We start from the raw sequence: 14221 nt of genomic DNA on the forward strand, positions 1-14221 counted from the left end.
AGACATTAAGTCACACAAAGCAGAATTTAACTAAGGGGGCGCTGCCTCCAAAATACCCCAAAGATAAGCAGTATGCTAGCCAGCCTGTTAAAGACAAGGAAAATTTAGGGTGCTAGGATGGATCAGCCATCAAGCCCTTCCCCAAAGAGCATGCTTTTAACAAGTAGTCCAAGGAGGCAGCCTGGAGTCACAGTGAATGGTAAGTCCTGGCTTGCCACAATGCACCAAGTTCTCTTCTTGAGAAAATCATAATTCTGCCAGATGGACAAGATGACCATTATTCAAAAGAACAACACTGGTGTACTTATTAATTCTGGCAATATCTTTGCTGTGTAAACCTCCCATCTGCCCAAGTAGACAGACTTGCAGTCTCCTGTCCCTGTTTAATTCGTTCCAAGTGTAACCTGGGTCCAGGACCTGAAGGAGATGTAAGGATGATTTAGGATTTAAGAATCTTCTGTTCGAGGATGACTCTTGCTTGGGCTTCAGCCTTAGTGAAGAGCTCCTCCTTTATCTCTTAGTGTACAGTGATCTCACTGAGAAGCACGTTATTCCTAGAACAAGATCAACAGACACGTCGTCCGAGTGTTGTGCAATCTTCAGAGAAGGGACTATGAAACCAAAGACGGTCAACACAGGCTCGTGGTTTTAACAAAACCCCAAGAAGAGCCATGAGCAAATTCTAAGGTTTCTTTTATTATCACCTCAGTATCATTGTCCACCAAAATTCTTGAACTTGCAGTCCAGTCCAAGTCCTCCGAAGAGTCTACTTCACAAGCTAAAGATGTACAGAGAACAAAGTATCTTAACCTTTAAAAAGTAAATTTTACAAAGTAAGGGGGGATGGAAGCAGCTCAGCACTGAGATGTAGTGGTCACATTTTCACCCTCAGATGACAAGTCTGCTTCCAGAATTACAGAGCTGGATGTGAAGCACACGCTCCAATATCCTCACACACATATGCAGCTGTCCAGTGCTCAGTACAAGAGGAGGAAAAACATGAAGTGTGGAACTATACTGCTGATGATACATGTTTCTAGGGGTCTGGAGTCCGATTAATAAAGAGCAAGGGAAATCTACAACAAGGAAAGGGAACATACGTTTATTAAAAATAAAATAGCACAGTCTCTGATAATGAACAATTCAACCCCACTCAAGAGTCCAAAGACTTCCAATAGACAATGTAGCAATGCACACATGTAGAAAATCCCAGTCATTTTTTTTTTTTTTTAGAATTTTCCAAAGAAAAAACAAAAAGCCTCCCTCGGGCTCCCCTGTGGTGGAGACCGCCTCCAGGCGCACTCCTAAACCCGCGGCGGCTCCGTGGTGCCCTGTACATGGCACAGGAGCGTGTGCAGCGGCCCCATCAACACGGCCTTTTGGACTAAGGTCAGTTTCTGAACGATGATCCAGAATACAAACCTTTTATTTCACAGGAAGCATTCACAGGCTAGAAGAGCAGGGCTGATCTGCTTTCCTAAAATCTTCAATTTTAATGAAGACACAGACGAAACTACTAAATCTAGATGCTTTCACATTATTTTGGCTGAGAATACTGTATAAAAATTAATGTAAAATCTTAAAGGAACCAAAACTCATGTCTTTAAAGGTCGAAGTTCTTTACTCTGGTGTGGCTGATAAGTCTTCTGTCTCTGTAATTAGCAATGTTTTCAAACAAAGCACTTCAAGAAAGATTCTGCACTGCTAAGACTGAACCAAAGGGCCGCCCAGGCTTTTGCCTAGGACACGCACAGCTCCTGCTGGATACTGGAGGGTGCTAATTTACTGTCCTCAGTCTTCTCTTGTCCAGGGGCTTGACAAGTGGTCTTCCTCTTAAATAACCGAAGACTCAGCCGAAGCAGCTCGTTGTCTACCATCGGAGTGTTGGTGTACGCCTGCTTCACAGTTCCCTGTTTGGGAAAACAAAAGTCACACGCTGTACACTGCTGGGCCGTAGTGGGAAAGACAGGCAGGCAGCTCTACCCCAACCCCAATGTTAGCTGAGCACTGACTCCGAACTCTGCTGATGTTAAAGCAAAATTAGGACTCTGCTCAAGACCAAGCAAGCAAGCAAGCTTCAGAGGGCACCCTGTCTAGCTCTTACTAAGTGGGGCTCCTCAACAGTCCTCAACAAGTAATTACTGCATTTCCTCCACCGTTTCGAGAAAACAAGCACAGGAGCGAAGCAGAGGCGGTGTGTGCCGAGGCTCTGCTCCTCCCGAGGGGTCCCTGCTGAGCACTTGTATTCAATCTTGCTTTTGCCCGGCAAAGTGAACATTCTGAAAGAAGAATCCCAACTTCCCTCTCCACACGCCAAACATTCTTCACTCCTTACTGGTCTCACAGCACTTGGGCCGTAGAACTGAACACATTTTCTAGAGGCCGGCTTGTCACCACTATGCTGAGGAGCTACTCCTCATACAGACAGAATGTGGGTCTCTGCTCCTGTAGCCTAAAGCCACACTGGATGGGACAATCAGTGTCAAACATTTGGTTCTGTGCCCCTAGCTACATGTAATGAAAAGGGCAAGAGCACTACACTACTACTCTTATTTTCTAGGATCCCAAATACAAATGACTACGAATGGTTTCTGAACCACATTGGCATTCTTTCAAAAAGTATTTTATTTTCTAAGATATGGCAGAGTAAAAGTAACTTCTATGTGTGTTTCTATGAGGTTTAATGCAGACTCATGCAAACACGGCAACAATCAGGGTAGACAAGGGCGGCTTTACTTAATGAAGCATTCATTAATCACACCATGTTCTCACTCCTAATGCTGACAATCACTGATGTCTCCCATTGTTTTACCTTCCCCAGGATGTCACAGAAATACAGGCCAGGCTTAACCTACTGATGTTAGTTCCTCTCTTCAGCATAATGTCTTTGGATTCATGCATGCTGCCCCAGGTGCTCGCTCACAACTGGTTATGCTCCCTTGATAGTGACTATCTACTGTCTGGTGTGTTACAGCTCACCTGCTGGCCGATGAAGAACACTGGAGGTCTCAGTTTAGAAGGAGTGTGGTCAAGTCTTAACAGGTTAGATCTTTTTGGCAACTGATATAGGTAATTAATAGGACTCTGCTGCAGTCTTAAATTGCACTCCCTAATGGCTAGTGTCGACATATCTGTTCATGTGCTTAATGCTATCCACACTGGCCTAACGTCTGTTTAAACATTTCACCATTTTGAAAAACTGAGTTGTTTTCTTATTGTTAATTCTTCAGAATATCTTCATTATTTGGGATATTTAAGAAGTGTATTCTTTAAGGGCTGTTTCCCACTATTTGTCTTTTCCTTTTCTTATCAGTCTCTTAATTTATGAAGAGGGGTGATTATTTCATAATAAAAATAATTTTAAAAATCAAAACTATTTTATACTCTCCCTGCCCCTTTAACTGGTCGCACTTGTGCCTGTCTACTTGTGGAATCTGCTCGCTTCCATCTAACTGAGATTATATTCTTTTACCAAAACCATACTATATTAGATGCATTTTTCACAGTAAGTCTTGAAATGAGTAGGTAATATCTCCCATTTATTTTTAGTGGTTTTGTTTTGTGTAAAAGTGATATGACCAGACTCCTTAAAACTCCAGAATCAGCTTGTTCATCTCTACAAAGAGATCTTGGTTGAATTTTTATTACAATTCTGTTAAATCTGCAGACCAGCCTTGGGGAGAACAGTAAATCTTAATCATCACTTGACATGATCTTGACATGATCATGTATTTTTTTTTCAGTCTGATATGCAGATCACAATGAATGATTTTAAAACACTGGCCAGTCTTTCACTCTCAAGGTAACCCATATTTGATTGTGGCCCAGGATTCACTTCATATATTCCTGGATTTGATTTCTCAACATTTTTGAGTGTCTTTAGGACCATCTTCATGAGAGAGGATGAGCAGCAGTTTTCATGGTGTGTGTGCTATGCTGGAGCTGAGACATAAGCCGAGACATAAGCTACTGCTTCTTTAGCTTTCTGGAAACACTGTGTAGAATTAGTGTTCATTTTGTTGTTTAATTTTTTTGAAGCTATTTAGCAGATTTGCAAGTGTGACTGTCCAGGAATAGAAATTTCATTTTTAAAAGTATCTAAACCAGAGGTTCTCAACCTGTGGGTCTTGACCCCTTAGACAGACTTCTATCTCCAAAAATATTTATACTGCGATTCTTAACAGTGGTAAATTACAGTAATGAAGTAGCAGTGAAAATAATTTTATGGTTGGGGGTCACCACAACATGAGGGCCGCAGCATTAGGAGGGTTGAGAGCCACTGCTCTAGACTAAACTCGATATAAAGCTACTTACGGTTTCTATTACCTCTTACATGACTTGGTAGTCTGAGTACTCAGTCAACTCATTGCTACTAAACTGAACTTTATATGGATGTTTTTTCTTTTCTTCTTTTGTTCTGGTGCTCAGTGCTGGGGTTGACCTCAGAGCCCTGGTCCTGCATGAAAGCCCTCTCTCATGGGAGCCACCCCCCGGCCTCCACCACTGTCCTGTCACCTGTGCTGTCTGCAGCACCATCTCAAGTCTCATTCCTGCTTGTTGGTGTTTTCTTCTCTATCAGTTTAGCTAGGAGACGATTCATTTCTTTAAAACAAAACAGCTTTTAGTTTCACCGTTTGTTTCTCTAATGTCCTTCTATCTCCAATTTTGTTAATCTGCTAGTATTTCCTTCCTTTTATTAGATAAAATGATATTTAAAGTAATTTACAATAGCTAAGTGGCTCCCCCCCCCCATTTTTCCTAAGGTGCTTTATACTTCAAAGTAATTCTCCTATAAAGAGACAATGTCAAATATGTGATTAACAGTTTTTCCATTTTTTGTCACTGGAGTGGAATCTAGTTCTTCCCGAGGATCCAGTTCTGTACTTCTATTTTTACAGTAACAAAAAAGTTAATCTCAGTGTTCTTCATAAGGCTATTTCATGTTTGAAACTGTTTTTTAGCTCTGTCCCTTTCTTTCAGCTTGTATTGCTATTTAGGCTGGTCTCCAACTCAAGATCCTCCTGAGCAGTGTCCACAAGCCTGAGCTCCCAGGCCCAGCTAGTGCTGATGTCTTCAATACTGAGACATCTGAACGCTCATAATTCTTTCTGCAGATGGGTTAATTAAAACATTTATTAAGACAATGTATCACATGGTTTGTTAATTATGTGTACTCTCTATTACAGTGTATAAGGTTCTAAACAATTCTCCATGAGATTTTTCAGGGGTTGCTATAGTTTTTGAGGTACACAATGATATATTAGGGAAGGAGCCAACAAGTACCATGAGATACCTTGTACACAAAGCAGGCACTATCCTGAGGATACTGGCACTCCTTACTGGAACTAGCCCTAACACGACACAAGTGATCATTTACAACTGATAAATAAGGATGATGGTGACCGCTGTTAGTGCCCAACTACAGAGAGGACTCGCTACATACATGTTTAGGGATGGGGGGTGGTAATACTCTCAAGAGAAATGCTGAGTTGAGAAAGGCTGCCAGGAGAGATGGCCACCTAGGCAGAAGAATGAGGAGATATTAAGTACATACAAAACAGAAATCACAAAGGAGAATGATTAACTTTGTCAAAAGTCATTTTGAGCCAGTCCGTTTGTGTGGAAGACAGACAGACATATTTGATAGAGAGACAGACAGACAGAGAGAGTGGGGAGGAAGAGACAGAGAGAGGTAGACAGACAGAGGGTAGAAGAGGGGGAGAGAGAGAGACAGAGGGGCGGAGGAAACAGAGGAACACAGACACACACACAGAGACACAGACACACACACAGACACACACACACACACACACACACACAGAGACACAGACACACACACACACACACACAGAGACACACACACACACACACACACACACACACACACACACACACACACACACGCACACACACACACACACGCATTGAGAACACCCACAGAAGCAGAGGAGGGTGCTAGATCCCCAGAGCTGGAGTTATACAGGTGGCTCTGAGCCACTCAGCATGGGTTTCAGGAACTGAACTCTGGTCCTCTGGGAAAGCAGCAAGTGCTCTTACCTGCTGAGCCAGCTCTCCAGCCCCACACACTTGACTTTCTAAAATGTCTCCCACTCCTCATATCTGTGTTCATTTTAATCTTCAGAGAAGAGTTCATATACTTTCAATTTATAAATTTAATCCCCCAAATCTGCCTCTTTTTCATATTGATAGCAATATTAAAGGAAGAAAATTAAATGTTTTCCTATCCAGTCCTGTAAAATCTTAGTAAGTAATGCTTTTCTAACTTTACAGGACCAATTTTTTTCTGTCATACTGCCCACGTCCACCACACTCACCTACAGTCCCAGTTTCCCAACTTTAAAAAGCCTAAGACTTTTTCAATTTCTCATCATCTCCTTCTCAAATCTAAAGTAACTCTCCTTTCTGACTTTCAAGTCACTTTTATTATTCTCTAGTAAATGCTGTATGCACTCTGATATGCCTGCTTATCCCAAGAAGCTTTTATCAAATGCAAAACATTTCACAAAATGAATAAACTTTTTATGCATGAAGTTTGGAATAACAATTATCATTTACAACAAGCACTCATCAATACTACTGAGGATGAAATGTGAATTCTTCCTTGACGTGTCTGGCAGACAGGAGAGCAAATTCACAAAAACAGTTAAGATGAAAAATATACAATTCCTACCACCCACCACGTGGTACCTTTTCGTTCTTCACAAGCTGCTTCCGGATTGCTGAATCCCGTCTGAAACACAATGCTTTACAACATGGTCCCAGGTCACTAAGAAGATTCGCTCGCTCTTCTTTTCGCAGTAAAGCAGCCATGTTGAGAGCCCCTAGTTCATGTTCGAAAAGGCTCTCTGCATCTTTCAATCAAAAACAAGCATCCGTTAAGTCTCCCTGACAGAGGGAAGTGTTGGCACTGACTTAACCGAATACTCCTAGAACCTCTGACTTACTGAAGTTCACTTAGTGAATGACTTGTCAAGGCCAGCAGCAATGGTCCCTCGTGAAGGACCTTCAACATGTAGTTACATTGCTAGTCTTACTGAAAACAATAGTGTGATGCTATTTTAAATTTAAGATGTATCAAAAGCAGACTTCAGAGGGAGAATGAGGCCACTCATTATTGACTTGAAAGAAAGGTCAAGTGAGAACATTTAAATCAAATTCAGTGTCTGGCCTAGCATTAACTATCATTTACAGTTCTACATTTCAGGACTCTTCTACAGCAAGATACAAAAGTAGTCACGGCAGAGAAGGTGACCTCTACAACCTCAGTTAAGAGCATAGTTAGGCGTTAGCCAAAGGTCTAAGTCACATAAACACCTGGGACAATGTGTTAAGATACAGTAAGTTAGCTTTAAATCATATCATGCAAGAGAAAGAGAAAACACTTGACAAGAGGAAGGGAGGAAGGGGGGAGGAAGTGGGGGAGGGAGAGGGAGTGAGAGAGCGAGAGAAAGCGAGAGAGAGAGAGAGAAGGGAAATTTTTGTTAAGCCATGATAAACAAACAACTGAGGTTAATAGGAGCTGTTTTCTGAGGGCCACAGACCTAACCAAAGTAAAAAAGAGTACGGCAGGAACCCTTAGGTCACTTTTCAGATTACAAAATGTTCACAGTGACAATTTATTAGTAGTATTAAAATTGAGAACTTTACTGATTATAGGAACAAGCAAAAAGGACATGGACTCATGACACTTTAAAAACATTTTTTTTCGGTCAGGCGGTGGTGGCGCATGTCTTTAATCCCAGTACTCGGGAGGCAGAGGCAGGTGGATCTCTGTGAGTTCGAGGCCAGTCTGGTCTACAGAGCTAGTCCAGGACAGGCTCCAAAGCTACAGAGAGACCCTGTCTCCAAAAACCAAAAAAACAAACAAACAAACCAAAAAAACCATTTTTTTTCCAGCTGGGTGGTGGTGGTGTACACCTTTAATCCCAGCACCCAGAAGGCAGAGACAGAGCAAGATCCAAAGCTACACAGAGAAACCCTGTCTCGAAAAAAATAATAAAAAAAAACAAAAGGTTTTCCCAATTTCTTTTTTTTTTCAACTTTTAGGGACATAACATAAAACTGTCAAACAATGTTGCTTTCTCTTTTTACCTCCCTTCCCTTGTTTAAGCATCTGCTTAGCCTCTCATTGACAAAATTATTACTAAGCTACAGAACAAGCCCGAAACACCAGAAGCCATAAAGTTAACTCAGATAAACTATCCTCTGACTAAATACGAACAGTCAGAGCCCAGCTGCTGCCAGGCACTGTCCTCCTGTCTTGCCTGCAGTAACTAGTCTGCTGCTCACTGCCGACGAGGGACAGTGGTGGTGTTCACCACTATTCCAACTACAGCTGTCACAAACAGACGGAGATTAGGAGAGAAGTGGTATTCTCTGGAATACAGATTAGAGACCCTCCCCACTGCACAACCCATTCTGCTAAGGCTCAACCTGGACATTCACATTTGGGTACATCCCTCTGCTTACTACCAGATTAAGGGTTGTCAAGTCACCCACATTCTGCTTAGAAAAAACTACTCATTTCATGGAGCTGTTTTATTTCGCCCTGAGCAAGCCTCCGTGCATTCTGACACACGAACTGTCTGTAAAAAGCGTTTTCTCTTTTCTACAGTGCTGGAATTAAGTCCAGTGTCCTGTGCTTATGCTAAACCGTCAGCCCTCAAAAATATTTTTGATACAGAAAGTTCATTTTCTTACTTTTCCAACTTTTTTTTCTGCAGAATTAAGCCTTTCTTGAACTTAAGAAATAATATAAACCCTAAGACAGTTCTTAGAGCTCAAGTTCTACAAGACTTTCTTGAACTTAAGAAATAATGTAACTCCTAAAACAATTCCTAGAGCTCAAGTTCTACAAGATGCTGTGGGATGTTCTGTATGGCAAATGTGTTGCTAATTAGTCAATAAATAAAACACTGATTGGCCATTGGCTAGGCAGGAAGTGTAGGCGGGACAAGGAGGAGAATAAAGCTGGGAAGTGGAAGGCTGAGTCAGAGAGACACTGCCAGCCGCCAGGATGACAAACAGCATGTGAAGATGCCGGTAAGCCACAAGCCACGTGGCAAGGTATAGATTAATGGAAATGGATTAATTTTTTTTTTTTTTTTTTTTTTTTTGGTTTTTCGAGACAGGGTTTCTCTGTGTAGCTTTGCGCCTTTCCTGGAACTCGCTTTGGAGACCAGGCTGGCCTCGAACTCACAGAGATCCGCCTGGCTCTGCCTCCCGAGTGCTGGGATTAAAGGCGTGCGCCACCACCGCCCGGCTGGAAATGGATTAATTTAAGCTGTAAGAACAGTTAGCAAGAAGTCTGCCACGGCCATACAGTTTGAAACCAATATAAGTCTCTGTGTTTACTTGGTCAGGTCTGGGCGGCTGTGGGACTGGCGGGTGAGAGAGATTTGTCCTGACTGTGGGCCAGGCAGGAAAACTCCAGCTACAACAAGACAACCAAATGGAGTGCTTCCCAAGAGCACACAGATAGTTAAGCATGTTACATGTTACCCAGTTAAAGCGGAATGAAGTTACCTTTGGGTTTCTCGAGAAGTCGCTGACATGTCTCTTTAACTTTAGTAAACAGCTCAGAACCCGCCAACTTTTTAGAAATGCCAACTCGCAGCAGAACAGCTCCAGGTGTGAACTTTAAGAGCGCAGCCCCAGGCTCTCTTGGTTCCTTTGGATGCTTTGGCATAAGTCCAGACCAATCCACATCTATCACGTCTAATGGATCTGTAAAAGAGTTAAGGAATACAGAACAGGAATTTATTTTACACCAAGAGATGGCTCAGCAGTAAGTGTGCCTGAAGCTGAGTCCTCCACCTCAGTGTGATTCCTGGAACCCACACGGTGGCAGGAGAACTGACTCTCTAGAGCTGTCCCTCTGAGCACCACACATGTCCTATGGCATATGGCCCGTCTCCAGCAAGTATATCAATGACTGAATATAAAAGAGTAATACAGTGCATGCTAACACACAGAAATTATCTATTGAAAATGATGTGACAAACTGCATCTATGTTAGGAAATACAAGGACAAACGAAGTAAGCCTATTTTATATATCCAGACCAATCAAAATAACTCCCTATGGTAAAAAAAAACAACAACAAAATAAAACAAACAAAATAAGTGTGGCAGCAAATGCCTATAACCTCAGGGTTTGGGGAGGTACAGGCAGGAGAATCAGAAGGTGAAGATCATCCTCAGCTACATAGGGGGTTTGAAGTCAGCTTGGGCTACATGAGATCCTGTCTCAAAAACTAAAATAATAATAATAATAATAAAAAAAATGAATCAAATAAATTAAAAAGTTGCACACTGAGACCCTGACTGGGACCGATGGCTCCCAGAGCGTCTCAGGGGTATCCACTGCTTCACAGTATTCACTCAAGTGGGCCAGGCAATGCAGAGACCACAGGAAGGACAATAGTCATGGAATGGACATACTGCAGAAAGGGAAGTTTGTCAACTGTCTTCAAAGAAACTTAAACTAATTCTATTTTTGAAAGTTGTTTAAAAAGTTGGCACAGGCCACCAAAATTGTGAAGTCCTGTACCATATACCTGCCATGCCAGACACTGGCAAGCAGCTGGGTTTTGGTGAGGCTCTGGGCGAATTAATACAAATCTTAAATTCTGGAAAAGAAATCTTACAATTCTGCTTTTCCCTAGGACACTCTTTCACAGGCAGTGTTGATGAAAGAATATAGATGCATGTATTATAATCTTTCTAATGGGCTTCCCTTAATTAAGACCTAAAGGAAGCTTCGTCTAAGAGCCCCTTACCACTTCTTACAGCATGGAAGAGAACAAAGGACACATTCACTCACACAGTTCTTCTGTGAGCTCTGCAATGCATTACCTGGCATCTTCTCCTCTTCCTGCTGGTCCTCTCTCTTTTCTGCATCCCCGGCCAGAATTTCATCTAGTTCATCATCACTGATGGGTTCATATCCTTCCCCGGCTCCAGATCCTAATGAATGTGCATCATCTAACTTGGACTCATCATCTCCTGCTAAACAGACAGATTAAGTTCATGTTAAAAAAATAATAATAATGAGAGGGAGCAATAGCAAAACTAAAAGGCAGAAACTACTGGACATAATAAAAGGATGTGAAAAAAAATTTTTTTTTAAACCAGAAAACTACATTTCTTTGCCTAACACTTGAAAATTTTAACTTGAAAAATAAAAATTTAACTAGTTATTTTTTAATATTAAAAACACAGTAGCAATATTCAAACACACTGTAAGGTCACAATTAAAATATCAGATGTAATGTTGAGTATGAACCCCATATGAACTGACAGTTTCATACATATACAAACTGACTTTTTGCCATTTTCACCCCTGCTTCCCACCCCGATTCCCTTTCTGTTGGAGTCTTTCTTCAACAAGCTCCCCTCTTATTTCATGTCTTCTTTTTGTGTGTTTAATTTTCAACAATAACACTTGAACATTCAGAAAAGTCTAACTTCAAAAAGCTACAGTAATTTTTTACCCAAATAAACTAATTGAAAACATTTGCAAAGCTATTTCAAATCTTAGTCTATGACATTTCGCTCATAATACTAACTTTCCAACAGAGAAGAAGCACGAATGTGAAGGTGTTGTTGATTTCCCTACCTCTCAATTCTGCTTTCTGTCTCAATGTTTACATTTCCTTACTGAATGAAATTTTTGGAAGAATGCTGTAATAATATACTAGAAAGTAGGTGCTTTTGTTGGCATCAGTAGTATAAATTCCATTTTACTATTTTATTGACTTTTTCCTTCAACTATTCCTAGACTAAGCTTTTATTTCCTGCTGAGCTAGTTGTAAACCTACTCCCCAAACTATAAATATGCTTAATTATTTCTAAGCTACATATTTTATGGATCTATAACCCTTATTTTCAAACTGTAACAACAGGCTCATGGGTATGCATCTGAAGCATAAAAAAGTATGAGGCTATGAAATATTTCTAATCATTCCAATAGTTTTTCTACTTTTCAGAAGAAAATCCCTTTATGTACTCTATTATTCTCAGTAATAACATCATACTGCTGGTTTATGAAATCACCATATGCCACCGTAGTGGGCTTGCATATAATGAGAATACCTTCTTCTTTGGCTGTGCTGAGCAATGACGATGTTACTAACAAGAGAAGTGTAGACCAGGGTTTTACACCTTCTTGGCCAGTTACATTTTTATGCTATGTAACTTGGTTGGTCACCAGAGCTGATTTTAGATTTTTTTTTTCAGTTTGAAAATCTTGATTAGATTAATCCCTTTGGTTACTCTAATTCTGGGCACACGCCAACAACTGTTTTCTCTCTTAAATCGTACCAGCTGGGCTCTGGGCCCCTGGCACATGGTAGTGGCTTTCTGAAGACTCAGTGTTCTGACCTCCACCGAAGCATCCACTGATGGTGATCCGCAGCATGTGTCTTGTGGCACAGGCCACAGGCACCCCAGCCAGTGCTGCCATCTAGAGCATCACTCAGATGCTGGTACAGCAGCAGATGCTGGACTCGGTGCTGCTCTCAGCTGAGTAATCCATCCACAGAAGCCCTGCTGAGTCTCAGACATGGGCCTCATGGAAAAGCCCATGCCAGCATGGTAACAACTTAGGAAAGCTGCATCACTGTGACCCCCCGCATAAATCTTCCACAGAAGAGTCTCCTCCCACAACAACAGTTTACTGATTATTCTTTACTACAAAATTCACCTTCCCAATATCCCCACCAAGTCATCTCTAATATTATCATACAAATATATTTCTAAAAATAAATGTACATAATAGAGTTTAGGTTTTCAAATTTATCTAACTCACTTTTTTCTACCATGAGTAAAATATTTACATGGTAGAGCAAATGACTCACTTCTAAATATTTATACCATATTACCTGCGGTCATAATAAAGAAATGATACATTCAGGATGAAGACAGTGACTCCAGTCCTAAAGGACCTATTATAATGATTAGTTCAACTGCATTCAGTTGTATCCCAAGGTTGTACTCCCATTAGAACTATAACTTGTGACCAGATACTACTTAGACTCAAACTGAGATGAAAATGTAACGTGATGAAAGCTCAGATAAACGTTCTTGTTACATGAGGAAGTAGACATCCTAGGAGTTAGACTTAACAACCCACCTTTCTAAAGACTGGGGTTTTACCATACAGGCCAATGCTATTACATAGCACAACAAACAAACAAAAAACCCCAAATAAAACAGAAACTAATAACCCGGGGATTTGAAAAGGAAGGTTATGTCAGAACAATGATGTAAACTGTGACTGTGAAACTGGAGAGTCCCAGGGAGGCAGAACTTCCAAAGAATTCTCCGAGAAGCCTCTCCCTGTTCCCTTGGGCTATATGTAATTCACCCAGGACTACTACGTGGAGAATGCACACAGGCAGAGTACTGGCAACACAGAATGTCCTGACATAGTTCTGGTGACAAAGGATGACAGTGATTTATAAGAATCGGGAGGAAGACCCGGGAAAGTCAATCTCTACAGAGCAGGGATGTTCACACAGACACACAACACAGTGGAAGGAAGCTCAAAGAGCAGCCGCACTTGGAGAAAGCTCCAGGCACAAGTAATACATGAAGGGTTTGGTCTGAGTAAGCAGAGATGACGAAAGGGAAAGGAAGGGTGAAGAAAGGTGAGAGACTGGAAGACCTGTGTACCTACCGGTTTGTCTCTGGCCTGGGGGTGAGTACACACACAACCATCTTTTATTGTTTCCAAATTGCTGCATGACAGCATTTAGCCTATAGTAAAATCCACAGGTTTAAAAACGTGACTGTTTACATCTCTTGGCTATCTGATTAGACAGCTCAATAACACCTGTTTTAAACACACACACACCATTTGACTTAAAGACATTTCTACCTTAGCTTTCTTCCTACTACATTCCACCTCGATTTTGAGTATAAATAACATGAAATCATGGGCTATGGTTTGAAAGGAGGTTTAGACTTTCTGCATAACTCAACTGGATTTCACTGAACCGTAACAAACTGAACTGATTATAACTTTCCTCTTACTGAAGTCACTATCCCTACTCCCTAAAGTGAGTCAATTTTTCTGGCACAGTGGAGTGACAGGTGGAGAGGACAGGCAGTGGGGACAGAGGTCCCCTGGCCTTAAGACTGGCTCTGACTGGGCCAAATGGCTGCTCTGGCCCTGCGTTCTTGCTGGAAGACAGGGAG

At 41.4% G+C, this 14221-nt stretch overlaps 1 protein-coding gene across 7 annotated transcripts in view; it reads right to left on the reverse strand.

The window, feature by feature from the left end:
* Window positions 1-676: 676 nt before the first annotated feature.
* Window positions 677-14221, reverse strand: part of Zc3h13 (zinc finger CCCH-type containing 13) — a 69985-nt gene continuing 56440 nt past the window's right edge. For 3 of the 7 annotated variants that reach the window (XM_052732735.1, XM_052732729.1, XM_052732728.1), the window contains 4 exons: window positions 10877-11029; window positions 9547-9747; window positions 6709-6872; window positions 677-1910 (listed from right to left, as the gene is read on the reverse strand). In XM_052732735.1, coding sequence (XP_052588695.1) covers window positions 1740-1910; window positions 6709-6872; window positions 9547-9747; window positions 10877-11029 — 689 coding nt within the window. In that variant the 3' untranslated portion in view covers window positions 677-1739. Of the gene's footprint in view, window positions 1911-5443; window positions 5520-6698; window positions 6873-9546; window positions 9748-10876; window positions 11030-14221 lie in introns of all 7 variants that reach the window. The other 4 variants (XM_052732732.1, XM_052732734.1, XM_052732730.1 and 1 more) reach the window with 4 other exon arrangements.

Source organism: Peromyscus californicus, unplaced genomic scaffold (genome assembly GCF_007827085.1).
Source record: "Peromyscus californicus insignis strain IS unplaced genomic scaffold, ASM782708v3 Scaffold_12__1_contigs__length_115047231, whole genome shotgun sequence".
In the NCBI taxonomy this organism is placed as follows: domain Eukaryota; kingdom Metazoa; phylum Chordata; class Mammalia; order Rodentia; family Cricetidae; genus Peromyscus; species Peromyscus californicus.